Genomic DNA, 13526 nt, shown 5'->3' with positions numbered 1-13526 from the left:
CAAATGCCCAAAATGTTTTCTTGCCATATGTTAGCAGCACTAACGTATTGGTTAACAGTGAACTATCACATGTGACTTAGCAACAAGTGTCAGAGCATCCACACCCCTCTGAATTAGTCACACTATTCAGACCAGAAATAACAGACACAAAACCACACACAAATATGTATTTTTATTCATTGTTATACTTTATGTTTCATTCTTACAAGAGTATTACCTGACATTATTACCACAATAAATGACCAACTATATTTTCATTGTGAAAAAATAGTAACCTACATGATCTGAATATTTAACAAATGCATACCTAGAACAAGGAGAAGATTTATATTACATGCTCAGTGAGCACTTTATTAGGTATTTATTAGACTTATTTTTTAGACTTATTAAATCTTCTACTGCTGTTGCCTGTCCACTTAGAGGTTTGATGTGTTGTGTGTTCAGAGATGGTCTTCAGCATACTACTCTTGTAATGTGTGGTTAGTTGCATTACTGTCACCTTCCTCTCAGCTTTGACCAGTCTGGCCATTCTCCTCAGACCTCTCTCATTAACAAGCCGTTCCTGCCTGCAGAACTGCAGCTCACTGGATGTTTTTTGTATTTCGCACTTAATAAGTCTAAAAAATAAGTCTAATAAATATTTAATAAAGTTCTCACTGAGCGTAAATACAAACCTAAACATGCACATAACAAGGAATGAAGCCTTTTCTTTGTCCCCCTCCTTTGGTCACTTTACAAGGTAACAAAGAGAACTGGACATTGTTTTTGACCCTTAACTCCAGAATACGGTGTAATAAATATACAGTATATAAAATAGAATCACCAAAGTCACCTTGAAATGTCATATTGGAATGGAAACACCCAGGGAATAATACAGAAACAGTGTCTGTCAGAGTAGAATGAGTAATATATTCCTTGAAATTTATTTTTATTTAGGACAAAATTAGATGGAAGTGTAGACTTATGTGTTCAGTTTTTGGGAGGTTTTTTTAAGCAAATGTTTAACATACGTATACTGTATGTTAATCTCAGTTTGGAATGTCATACGACAATCCCAATGTCAAAGTCAGGAACATCAATATTTACTTCATGCCTACAGGGCAATCAAATCGAGCAATTAAGCGAGCTCATCTGAAACAAACCACATGGCCAGGTTTGACAGGACTTTTCGTATGAACGGCACTCCCCATATGTATTGTATAAAATGGTCAAATGAACAACAAAAACAATGGTAAAAAGCTGACATGCAGTGCCTCACACACCCCTCAGCGAAGATAGGAGACTTGCTCGATTTCGCAGTGACGTCACTTCTGCGGAAAGTACAGTAGATAGAGTATCCAGCGCCAAGCAGAAAAATATGTGGTGGACATTTTATTTCTTGTAAATATGAAGAACTGATCAGCAAGATCTGTTATGTTTAGGCTTCCTTCATAACCCACAGAATCAAGGTACTTAATTTATAGGCGCATATGTATTTTTCTAGGGCTTTTTTGTCAAGTTTGTTTACGTAACGTTAGCCAGTTAGCAGCTAGTTGACGGGCCTAGCAAGCAGTAGAGTAGCGAGTGCTTGAGTGCTAGCTAACTAGCTTAAGCAAGAATGAATCTTAATGTGGTGATGTGAATTCGTTAAATTGGCTCGTTGCAACGTAAAACGGCGACAGTTCATCTGAGGAAAACATATAACTCATCAAGGTAAGGCGGATTACGTTGCAGTTGTGAATATTTATGAATGATTTGGTAGCTAGCTTGTTAGCTTCTAACTCTGGTGGTGGTTGAAGCACGTCACTTCTGGGAAACACACGGCGGTCCAAAGGACAGCGCCTAAAAGTGGAGACGATATAAAGGTTATAAACGATAAATGTTACTTGCATTTAATTTCACGTTGCCCTTTCTTGAGTATTTTAGCGAACTTCGGTTGTGAAATGTTAGCATATCTCGCTAGTTGTTTCCACGAGGGATATTATAAAAACAGAGCATGGTTGTTTATATACATAGCCAGCCCAGGTTGCTAGCAAAATATGCTTGTAACGTTAGCTAACTGTTGTTACTACTGACGGTGACAGCGTTTAACTCGCTTGTGTTCACAGGCCAAGCACGATGGGTGCTCTATGCCTGTTAGTAGCTCACAATAGCTTTGAAACCGCTGGTAGCTGGTTGACCTGGTTGACCAGATTGACCAGCTTGGCGACTAGCTTGGCTAAGCTGGTTGACCAGCTCATACCCAGCTAGACCATCTTATGACCAGTTTGACCAGCTCAATTGTCAAACTGGTTATGCTGGCATAGCTGTATTTTACAGCAGGGCTATATTCTAGCAGTGTTGGTTTATGTTACCGGAAAAACATCCATGAAATCTTACTTGATGTTCATGGCTATGGATAACTGATATTTTATAAGAATTGTACCTTGTCTGGCACTTACTGTACTTTGCTTTGGGAAAAAATGATCTGCCAAGTAAAATGTTATGCAGAGGTATCCATATCCTGAATGTGAATAGCTGGCTATGTGTAGTGATCGCTTCGATTGCTTCAAGTTTACAAGCATCGCGTGTTTATTTATTATATTTTGCAGCACGCCAATTACAGTCCCACCACATTTCTCAATGATGCCAATGTTGGATACTTATTGTGAGATGAGGTACAGAATGTTATTTGATTTTAAGTACACTGGTCTCATCTCTTCCAGCCCAGGATGGAGAGACCCCCGTTCAAGCAGAATCAAGTGTGTGGACAATGGGAAATGAAGGAGAGGTTGGGGACTGGAGGATTTGGTCATGTGTATTTGTATCAGCATCAGGTGAGTGTAACTGTGCAAAAAAGTCTGTTGCAGGTCTGTTTTAAGACTGTTTACTGTTGCACAATGCATACTTTAGGTTTCACTTTCAAGAAAACCTAACCCAGGTGGTGGTTGAGGCGAGTTTCCCCCTTCTCACTATAAGCGTATATGAGTGCCTATTAAAATTCTATAATGTAAATGTAATGATCTATCTGTCTATCCATCTAAGAAAGAAATCTACAGAGCTAGTCAAATTGACCAGTGGCTTCAACTTGCCCAACTGCATGGCAAGCCAGAATTTGTCAACAGTTTGGATTTTTTCTTTTGGTACAGGACTACATGCCAACATTTCAGTGAAACTAACTATGTGTTTCTTGTCGTAGGAAAGCTCGGAGAAAATCGCAGTGAAACTGTGTCGTCTTGAACTGACGCCAAAGAACAAAGATAGATGGAGCCGTGAAATTCAGATCATGCAAAAGTATGTTTCAAAAGGCTAATGACCTGTATCTGCATGATTGTATGCATTGCACTGCTGCCGCACAATTGGCAGATAATCGCATTAACAAATAGATGTGCAGGTGTTCCTAATAAAGTGCTCACTGAGTGTATATAGCAGGTGTAAAATGAGTTATTTGCTGTAAAATTGAATTGCTTTATTTGTGCATTAAATACATTTTTGTTTTCGTTTAACAGGTTGGATCACCTAAATGTGGTAACGGCCAGGGATGTGCCGGACGAAATGAAACACATTGCTTTGAATGATCTTCCGCTTCTGGCAATGGAGTACTGCTCCAAGGGAGACCTGCGAAAAGTGAGTCCGTCTTAGAAGGTAGCCGTTATTTTCAAATTGTATGGTATTTCACCCAGGAATGCTATAAGTCTTTCTGCACTTTGTTCTCTAGATCTTGAGCAGGCCTGAAAATTGCTGTGGAATGATGGAAAGTGAAGTTCTGTCCTTACTCAGTGATGTCGGTATGTGTTCTAGCCTGTCATATAAGTGCATTACCAATACAGTCTTTAACATAAGTAGGTGTAATCGGACAAAGCCTTTAAACGTTTTTGTACGGTAAATTCCATTTGTTTTGAAATGCAGTGTATATATTTAGGATCTGATTTTATGTTTTATTTATTTTTTTATTTATTTTACTGTAGAGAGTAGAGTATAGTTTGAATAGACCATATATTATTATTATTAGATAGATATGGACTGTAATGACAAAGAGCCCGTTAAAATGTCGAGGACATGGCATATGTTTAATGGTGTCTTTATGTCTAAATTATTGTAAATCCATCTGTTACAGGTGCAGGCATTCAGTATCTACATGCGAACAAAATTATCCACAGAGATCTAAAACCAGAGAACATTGTGCTACAGGACATGAATGGAAAGGCAAGTTGAGATTTGGGAATACAACAAAGTTGAATTTTGTCATGCTAAGAATTAAGCATTCTGCAAACCTGTCTCTAAAAAGGAGGCTGATTTACTGAGGCAAAATGTATTATTGAAGCCTGTGAATATTACTCCCTAATGATCTGTGTTTATTCTGGGAATTAATTCATTCTGTATTTTGATGTTTTTTCCACATGCAGTTGGTTCACAAGATAATCGATTTGGGTTATGCCAAAGACCTTGATCAGGGGAGCCTTTGCACATCCTTTGTGGGAACATTACAGTACTTGGTGAGTCCAGGCACCATCTTTGATTCTTTGATTCTGGTGTAATCGTATCTGTACATGGCCGTTCACCTTTGAGTTTGAGCCTTTGAGTCTGAGGGCGGCTATTTGCTACCTGTTCTGCTTTGTGATTTGTCATTGGCTTTGAGCAGTGAATGTAAGCACTATAGTTCAGAGTCAGAGAGCTTAAGAAAAAAGTTCCAAGTTCCAAAGCCCCACGGGCTGGGATCAAGCCCTGTGTGTGCCTGTGCCAACTATGGGTGTTAGCCCTGCAGGTGTGGCTGTGCGTACCAGGTTTAGAGATGGTTCACATGGCAGGCATCATCATTATCTAGTGACCCCTTCTTGATGATCTGGTAGTTTTAAGTTTCCAAGTTTGCCTATTATTGGCGGAAAAGAGGAAATGGCAGTTTGACGCAATAGCATTTTCCTAGAATACACAGTGTGATTGCTCTCGTCTCTGTCAGTGACCAATTATACTCACTGGGATGCAATGTGATGGTTTCAGGCCCCTGAGCTGTTCGAGAACAAGCCTTACACGGTGACTGTAGACTACTGGAGCTTCGGCACCATGATCTTTGAATGTAGCTGCGGTTTCCGTCCATTTTTGCACAATCTTCAGCCTGTGCAATGGTAGGTTCCTGTTCTCTCCAAGTGCTGTCAAAGTGAAAGAAAAGATGGTATTTACCTTAGCTACTGTTTGCAATGTTCAATACTTAAATTATAGCTGGTAACATATTGTAATTTTTTTCTGGTTGGCCCATTCTTCAATAATCAGTGACTATGTTCTCGAAAAATTAGACCAAACATTTACCTGTTAATCTAGCATGGTTTATGGAGTGTGCACATAGTTGCACAATTTGGTACTTTCCAGTTGTGTGTCACAGCTCAGAATTCTCAGTAAGAGAAGCTTTTCCAACAAAGAGTCTTACTGGGACCCTCCAAGAGGGTCTTTCCAAGCCACAGGAAGAAGCTCAGTGAAAGAATGTCTGCTGTTAGAAAACTGATGATGGATACATTTAGGCTCTGTCACACACACAGCATACTAGGTAGCCTAGGCTGCTTCTGTATCACAACTTGAAAGAGTACAGATGTTTTTAGCTTGTGAGAAACAACAGAAATCAAACAGTTATGGATTTAGCACTCCATTAATTACATTCCTTTGTTCTGAAAATGTTTTTTAGGACCAGTAGAGTGCGCACCAAAGGCCCAAAAGACATCATGGCTGTGGAAGAGATGAACGGGGAAATCCGCTTTTCTACCCACCTACCGTACCCTAACAATCTGAGCAGGTCGGCACAAAGAAGACAAATTATGCCCTTGCCAACATGTAATCTCTTCTGAGCTAATCTTCTGTGCAAAGACATCTTGCATGGCAAGCATCACTGTTGGTGTATATGTGTGTTTGGATGGGTGAATGAGAAGCATTAATTGTAGAGCGCTTTGGATAAAGGCGCTATATAAATGTAGGCATTTAGCATCTTCATACTAAATGGAGTTGCATGTTTTCAGGACGCTGCTGGAGCCCCTGGAGTTTCTGTTGCAGTTGATGCTGAAATGGGACCCAGCGCAGAGGGGTGGAGGAATCCACTCAGGGGCCCAACAACCACAATGCTTTACGGTTCTGGATCAGATATTGAACATGAAGGTTAGCCCTACAGTTCTATTCTTCTATTCCTTCAATTCATTTGAACATACAAGCAGCACGTTAGCCTTTCAGGCTTTTCAGTTCAAGACTCCCGTCACATTTCACGCCCCAGATGTCTGTCCTCAAATGTGAGGAAAGGGAAAGATTGCTTACCCGGCTCCTCTTTAAATCTAGGTTGTGCACATATTGAACATGACTACTGCCCAGATCCACTCGCTTCAACTGACGCCCGACGAGAGTCTGCACAGCCTGCAGCAGCGCATTGAAGCCGAGACCAAGATCGAGCTGCTGAACCAAGAGCTGCTGCAAGAGACCGGCGTTATGCTGGACCCCAGGAAGCCTGCCGCCCAGTGTGTCCTCGATGGAGTCGTAAGATCCTTTTATTTGCAGAGATCTTCGTTGCGATATGTTTTGACTGTCAGCGTAAGGACCGATTGATTACTGGTTTGCTGATAGTGTACCGTAGTGTTGCTACTGTTTGTGCCAGTGTAGCAGACCTGCATCAAATACGTCATTGTTTTGGATTCAAATACTTTTCTACGCTTTACTAAGCGTGTCTGGTGTATTGGAACCTATGAATTGCTCTCGAAAAATGTTTAACCCTGCTTCTGGTCCTCGGTCCTTGGTTGGCACCAGGTAAGATCAACCAATGATATATTTCACCCAGTTCTGCAGTGTAGTAAATTGATGTTTTCTTCGTTTGGTCTTTAGAGGGGCTGGGACAGCTACATTGTCTTTTTATTCGACAAGAGCCTGACAAAATATTCAGGACCATTCACTGCCAGACAACTTCCAGATAAGGTCAATTTCATTGGTGAGTAGTAACTGTGTCGCCTTTTTTCCTTTCTTCTTTCCTTCCTTCATACCTTCCTACCTACCTGGAAAAGTCCCACCCCCACACACGCCAAATATACTTTCTTCTACATTGTAAGCCTTTTACTGTTTGCGTATTTTGACACAGTGCGGGAAACCAAGACCCAGTTACCCCTGACCACCCTGAAAAAAGTGTGGGGGCAGGCGGTGAGTTACATCTGTGGACTGAAGGAGGACTACAGCCGTCTGTTCCAGGGCCAGAGAGCAGCCATGTGAGTCCATATTAGACCAAGCCCAGTCACTCAAAGCTCTGCTCACTGAGTTAATGTAAGTCCAAGCTCTGCTCTCTGAGTTCTTGTTAGACCAAGCCCAGTTAGTCAAAGCTCTCCTCACTGAGTTCATGTCAGACCAAGCCCAGTTACTCAAAGCTCTGCTCACTGAGTTAATGTAAGTCCAAGCTCTGCTCTCTGAGTTCTTGTTAGACCAAGCCCAGTTACTCAAAGCTCTCCTCACTGAGTTCATGTCAGACCAAGCCCAGTTACTCAAAGCTCTGCTCACTGAGTTCATGTCAGACCAAGCTCAGTTACTCAAAGCTCTGCTCACTGAGTTCTTGTCAGACCAAGCCCAGTTACTCAAAGCTCTGCTCACTGAGTTCATGTCAGACCAAGCTCAGTTACTCAAAGCTCTGTTCACTGAGTTAATGTAAGACCAAGCCCAGTTACTCAAAGCTCTGCTCACTGAGTTCTTGTCAGACCAAGCCCAGTTACTCGAAGCTCTGCTCACTGAGTTCATGTCAGACCAAGCCCAGTTACTCAAAGCTCTGCTCACTGAGTTCATGTCAGACCAAGCCCAGTTACTCAAAGCTCTGCTCGCTGAGTTCATGTCAGACCAAGCCCAGTTACTCAAAGCTCTGCTCACTGAGTTCATGTCAGACCAAGCCCAGTTACTCAAAGCTCTGCTCACTGAGTTTATGTCAGACCAAGCCCAGTTACTCAAAGCTCTGCTCACTGAGTTTATGTAAGTCCAAGCTCTGCTCACTGATTTCATGTAAGACCAAGTCCAGTTACTCATGGAATGCCTTCGCGTCAGGCTGTATGTCTGAGGACTACTTCTGTTCTCTCGTCGTTATCAGGCTGAGTCTTCTCCGTTACAATACCAACCTCACCAGATGCAAGAACATGATGTTTGCTGCCTCGCAGCAGCTAAAGGCCAAGCTGGACTTCTTCAAGAGCAGCATCCAGTATGACTTGGATAAGTACAGCGATCAGATGCACTACGGGATATGTGAGTTGAAAGCATGTGCCATTGTTGTCCATTTCTCAGAAATATTGTCAGGGTTGTTGGGTGTGTACAGTCAAGATGCAGTCCTTTGATTTAGCGTTACGAAATCCAATCATGGTGAATCACAATCAAACTTGCATTTCACTGACTCCTGCACCTGTCCTTTAAAGCAGTCCAATAGTAATGATTAAAGCATTTGGTGAATTGTAATATCAAGCTTTTTGCTTGCCTTTGCTGTAGTTGAGTTTATATGTCCTATGTTTTCATAGTATATTTTGGTTTGGTGTGTAAAATTTGTATTATCATCATTGGTACTTTTAATGATTGTATTATTCTAAACATGATATTATTCATGTTAAAGCCTCTGAGAAGATGCTGAAAGCATGGCAGGACAATGAAGAGAAGGCAGCTGCATTTGCACAGGTACTGATCTAATGAAAATGATTTACAAAAAACATTGCGCTTCTTCACTCAAAGAACCAGCAGCAGGTGTCACCTTGAAGTCTATAGCTCTTCCATTTTGACATGTATTTCAGTGAAGTGAGTTTTCCTGGGAACATGTACAATATCAATACATTTGTGTGGGCTGTCAGTAGTAAGCAAGAACATTGTTCTGACTAAAAGTTACACACAGGCCATTTTAAAATGAAATGGCATTGTAAACTAGGTTATTAAATGAACATGATACTTAAAACTGAATGAATTGTAATTGCAACTGGTTAAACTACTTTGGAACACAAATCAGGGGTTTGATATTCCATATTTTCCATATTGGAACTCTTTAAGCTGTGGTCATTTTCAATAGTTAATTTATGAGTCAGTTGATATACTGACCTTAACTAAAAAGCCAAGACAATCGTCCAACCCAGTCACTGATTCAGTCGCTGAGCTTGTGAGAAGCCCCCATCTTGAGCACGCTCGGTGTGCTTCTCTTACAGGTGGCAGAGGTCAACCATTTGGACGATGAGATCATGTCCCTCCACTCGGAGATCGTGGAGCTGCAGCGGAGCCCGTACGCACGTCGCCAAGGAGACGTCATGGAGCAGCTGTGAGTGTAGCGCGTCAGCGTTCGCGCGGTAAGCTAGCCTCCCGACAGCGGGTTAGTAATTACGCTGCTTTATCGTTCCAGAGAGGGAAAGGCAATAGAACTCTACAAGGAACTGAAGATAAGATGTCGAAATCCACGTAAGTAGACCGTTTCGGTTTTCAACTGTATGTGGATAGTTTTTTCGAATTGCTTCGCAGTATTAGGCTGTTTATGAATTTTGAATTTTGTTATTCTCTTTCTTGATTTTGTGTTGATAACAATCGTCAGCTCTTGTTTTGTATTAATTACATTGTTAGACATTCAAATGCCAGAATGACTGTTTTTTCTTCCTGTCTTTTCAACTTGAATTATATTCTTTATCCAGTTCAGATGAGCTCTGTTCCCATCTTGTCTTTGCATATTTAGGATTGTTTTCATTAAACGATGAGGGAACCTGGACAATAACTTAGACTGTTGGGTCCTGCTTAGCTTCATTCTGTGCCTTTTACCCACACCACGGTTTATATTTAAAATGACCCCTGACCCAAACTGTTAAACAGCAGTGACCTCTAGTGGTAAAACTGTAGGCAGTGAACCACTGATTGAGTAAACAGGGCGCTTGACTGGCTGCTACCCCTATGAGCGGCCAATAATATCAACATCATTGATGTGGATGAAGGTCTCATGCCATAGACATATATTTGGTGTACAGGAAACATCTGCAGATCCCATGAAAGATTTAGAGCAGGGCTGCCCTGTCCTGTTCCTGTAGACCTCCCACCCTGTAAGTTTTCATTCAAACCCTGACAAAGCACACCATGTTCAACAGCTGGAGATATCTTTCAGCTTCTGTTTGGTAGAATCAGGTGTGCCTTGGGTTGAAGTGAAGACCTGCAGGATGGAAGACCTCCAGGGGCAGGGCTGGACAGCCCTGAGCTTTGAGCAACAGGTTATGTTTGGAGCCGTCAGTCATCACTGTATGCTTTCTCCTTGTAGCCCCAGTGCCCGAACCTCAGCATGGCTACAGCGATAGTTCTGAAATGGTGAAGGCCATCTTGCAGACCGTGCAGAACCAAGACAGAGTTCTGAGGGACCTCTATGCACACCTCAGGTAAAGGTCTCTCTACACAGTCTAAGTATTTTTTGAAACTAAAAAGTAAAGACTCTTGTTCTTATAAGTGGTAAAAACAATATAATGGGAGTACAATTTTGCCTATGCTAGCTGTGGTCATCGGTGTATTTTTGATTGTATTGATGGTAGAGAGAGTGCTGTGTTGTACACAGAAATGTATATTGTTATGAATATGGCTACTCCTCTAGTTGTTCTTTCAGAACGGCAATCGCACAGTACCTCGGTTAGACTGCCACATGCTTAAAGTCTTGTCATTTATATGTAGGTGGTTAGCTGACTCATCTATTAAGTGCTACCTCTGTGTATTTTTTTACTCAGTGTGATGCACATTTCCTGCTGGTCATTTGTTCACGTTTGATCCCTGCCTACAGCCCTGCCTGTGTGCTCTGTGTCTCTCCTCCCCACAGTAAAATCTTAATCAGCAAGCAGAAGATAATCGACCTGTTCCCCAGGATTGAGAAAACTCTGGACAGCATTAAAGAGGCTGACGGCACTGTTGTGCAGATGCAAATAAAGAGGCAGAGAGAGTTTTGGCATTTACTGAAGATTGCCTGTGTGAGTTACTGGAATTATTACTTTTGCATTTCCACATTCATAAAGTTGGTAGTGTACTGCATAGAACAGGATTGATAAGAGTAATTTCTATGTGTCCTTTAATTTAAGGTTAAGGTTATTTACTAAAGGCAATGCCATTTGCTTGTTCTGTTATGAATTCTAGCAAGTGTTCCATTTTTATTTTGGCAGTTTTAAAACAACAAAGTGCATTGCTGTTCTATTGATTCTGTAACTTAATCTGTATCATCACAAATATGTTATTACAATATTCTTAACTGAAGATTCTAATGCTGATGTAAAAATGGGTTTCACAACACTGACTTTGAATTTAGAAAAAAAAGAAAAAAAAAGAAATGTATATTTTTTTTTTTTTTAAACCCCAAAAAAACCTACTCTTCAAAGTGTTAATATTGGGTCATGAGAGTCCGTTTCTGTACCAGGCTCAGAACTCTACACGGAACTCCATCACTGCCAGCCCTGAGGCATCCAGCGCCCCCCAGCTTTCAGCCTGGACACAGCCTGCCCAGCCTGTCAGCAACCCCCATCCTCTCATGTCCTTACCTGGGCCAAACGACAGGTGAGAGTCACCCCCTCCGACAACAGATCTTCTAGGCAAGGGGTGAAAGACTCCATGTTTGAGCTTCCTTACAAAAGGTTTGTTTTGATGGTTAGGTGTGCTTTCACAAACTGTACCCATTTGCTTTTTCCCTCAGTGACGCTGTGCCTCGTTTGCTTGAGGAGAACCAGAGGTACCTGAGCCAACTTAGCAGTTTGATACAGGAAACCACTGAGGAGCAATCAAAAAGTATTGTGGTAAGTGTGGACAATCATCAAGAGTGTTTTTAAGTTTTCTCTTACTGATTTATAAATAATACCTGCAATAACATATAATGTAACGTATGCTTACGCCATATATATATATATATATATTTACTTTCTCTACAGGATCAGGATTGGAGCTGGACTAAGTATGACTGTCAGTCAGTGAAACTACAAAACGTATAACCGACCAGCCTTCAGTGTCTTGGTCTGTTTGTGTGGTAACACTAATGGAGTTTGATGTAAAGCCTGGTTACCAACATTAGCTGAATGTTTTCATAGAAAAATACTCATATATTTCTATGGAAATTTCTATCTGTGATGTTCTGTTCAACTTCCACAAGTTGCATTGCCAAGTTGTAAGTTCTGTCATGCAATATCACATGGACACTTGCTATTATAGGTGTCATTTCATTTACTGAATTGAGCAAGTATGAAGGAAAATATAAAAACATGTTGTATAATTGTTTTTCCCTGTTTTTCTTTATATTTTCTTTTGGTGAAAAGTTCATTCTTCCCCATCTGTAGACTTTAAAAAAGAATTATCATATATTTAGATGAAACTGACATCCATAGATTATGTAAGAGTTGTGTAAAGGATTTTAATGTCTGTAAACTGCACTTTATTGGCTTACAAGGAACCCAGTGGTATCCCTTTGTTTAAACAAACCATGAGTTGAGGTTATTTCAGTCTGTGAAATCTGTTTTTTTTTTAAAGATTTAATACCGTTTGTCATTTATATCTTTGAATTTTTGGTCAGAATATATATTACTTGAATTCCCCATTTTATTTTATTTGTACATACTGTAACTGTCAAATATTTGTCAAATATATAATTACACATATTTATTTTTAATTTCATTGATTAGTTTGAAAACGTATCATCCAGATTTTCTTTTTTAAATAAGCCACAGATTTAAATCGTGTTAGATTTTGCTCAATTAGTTGCACCATGCACAGTCCACAATATAACATAGCAGTATGCAGTGGATACAGTTTATTAAATGTTTTCTGGGTGTGGTAAACTAATGGATCTGCAAGAAGACCATGGATCATTGAATTGAATTAAAAGGATTGCACTGTACATATATTTTGTTTCAAAATATAATTAGACAGTAAAAAGATGAATGTTTGATAGGAAGGACTGGTGTAAGTGCTAGCTGGAATCTTCATTTGTAACATATTACAAGAATGACTGAAGTGCAGTTTTATTTTTTGTATATTTTCCTAGATTATCACATATGAATATGCCTATTTCCCAAATTCAGTTGGATTTGTTTGTGTATTTGATGGATCTCCAGGTTTATTCACACTTCAGTTGTGCTTTTCTGTTGTGGTGATCATTATGACATGATTCTTTGAGTGTAATCATAAGTCAGAATGAGTATGTTGCCTTGTAGTTTTAAAAGACCACAGCATATGATTTTAAACATTTTTCTCAAGTGCAATGTAAAGCATGTAGAGTACAAAAAGTGTACAATTCTAGGCTTTTAATGGGTCAATCAGAATTACCTGAAATGTTCATTTTTATATATCCCATAAATGACTGTACTGTATAGAGCTCAAATGTATGTAAAGATAATACAATAAAGTGTGCCACCGAACTGGAGGCTGCACGACTCAATTATTTTTCTGGTAATCGTGACCAACCCATTTTTATATAGTCTACGGACCACCCTGGAAACGGTTATTTCGCAAGTGTCACGATCTTTACTTTCAAAGGGAAATCGTTCTAAATTAAAGGTGACTGGGGAATTATTCCCTCCTTGCGCGTACCTTCCAGTGGGTACGTTTGAGGGTTT

At 40.3% G+C, this 13526-nt stretch overlaps 1 protein-coding gene across 3 annotated transcripts; it reads left to right on the top strand.

Annotated features, from left to right (window-relative positions):
• The first annotated feature begins 1309 nt into the window (after nucleotides 1-1309).
• Nucleotides 1310-13328, top strand: chuk (component of inhibitor of nuclear factor kappa B kinase complex). 3 transcript variants are annotated; one of them, XM_061224631.1, is made up of 22 exons: nucleotides 1310-1448; nucleotides 2685-2795; nucleotides 3158-3252; nucleotides 3468-3585; nucleotides 3677-3746; nucleotides 4076-4164; nucleotides 4365-4454; nucleotides 4957-5081; nucleotides 5633-5740; nucleotides 5961-6096; nucleotides 6271-6465; nucleotides 6808-6910; nucleotides 7058-7181; nucleotides 8042-8193; nucleotides 8552-8613; nucleotides 9129-9238; nucleotides 9320-9375; nucleotides 10214-10328; nucleotides 10757-10904; nucleotides 11345-11481; nucleotides 11618-11717; nucleotides 11850-13328. In XM_061224631.1, exons 2-22 carry the CDS (start codon nucleotides 2691-2693, stop codon nucleotides 11907-11909), a joined length of 2298 nt encoding a protein of 765 aa, XP_061080615.1. In that variant the 5' UTR covers nucleotides 1310-1448; nucleotides 2685-2690; the 3' UTR covers nucleotides 11910-13328. The 3 variants fall into 3 exon arrangements, with proteins under 3 accessions (XP_061080615.1, XP_061080609.1, XP_061080623.1); XM_061224625.1 differs by having other exon boundaries at nucleotides 1319-1692; XM_061224639.1 differs by lacking the exon at nucleotides 1310-1448 and adding an exon at nucleotides 1800-1844.
• The last annotated feature ends 198 nt before the right edge of the window (nucleotides 13329-13526 follow it).

The sequence above is a fragment of the Conger conger genome, chromosome 2 (genome assembly GCF_963514075.1).
Source record: "Conger conger chromosome 2, fConCon1.1, whole genome shotgun sequence".
Classification (NCBI taxonomy): domain Eukaryota; kingdom Metazoa; phylum Chordata; class Actinopteri; order Anguilliformes; family Congridae; genus Conger; species Conger conger.
The sequence above is the reverse complement of the archived record's forward strand: the minus strand, read 5'-3'. Positions and strand labels throughout refer to the sequence as shown.

Bases quoted from the DNA above. Each gene is read 5' to 3' on its own strand.
- chuk (XM_061224631.1), top strand. From the start codon at position 2,691: ATGGAGAGACCCCCGTTCAAGCAGAATCAAGTGTGTGGACAATGGGAA. The intron at 2,796-3,157 runs GTGAGTGTAACT...TTCTTGTCGTAG, and splicing joins TGTATTTGTATCAGCATCAG to GAAAGCTCGGAGAAAATCGC. The intron at 9,376-10,213 runs GTAAGTAGACCG...TTCTCCTTGTAG, and splicing joins GATAAGATGTCGAAATCCAC to CCCCAGTGCCCGAACCTCAG.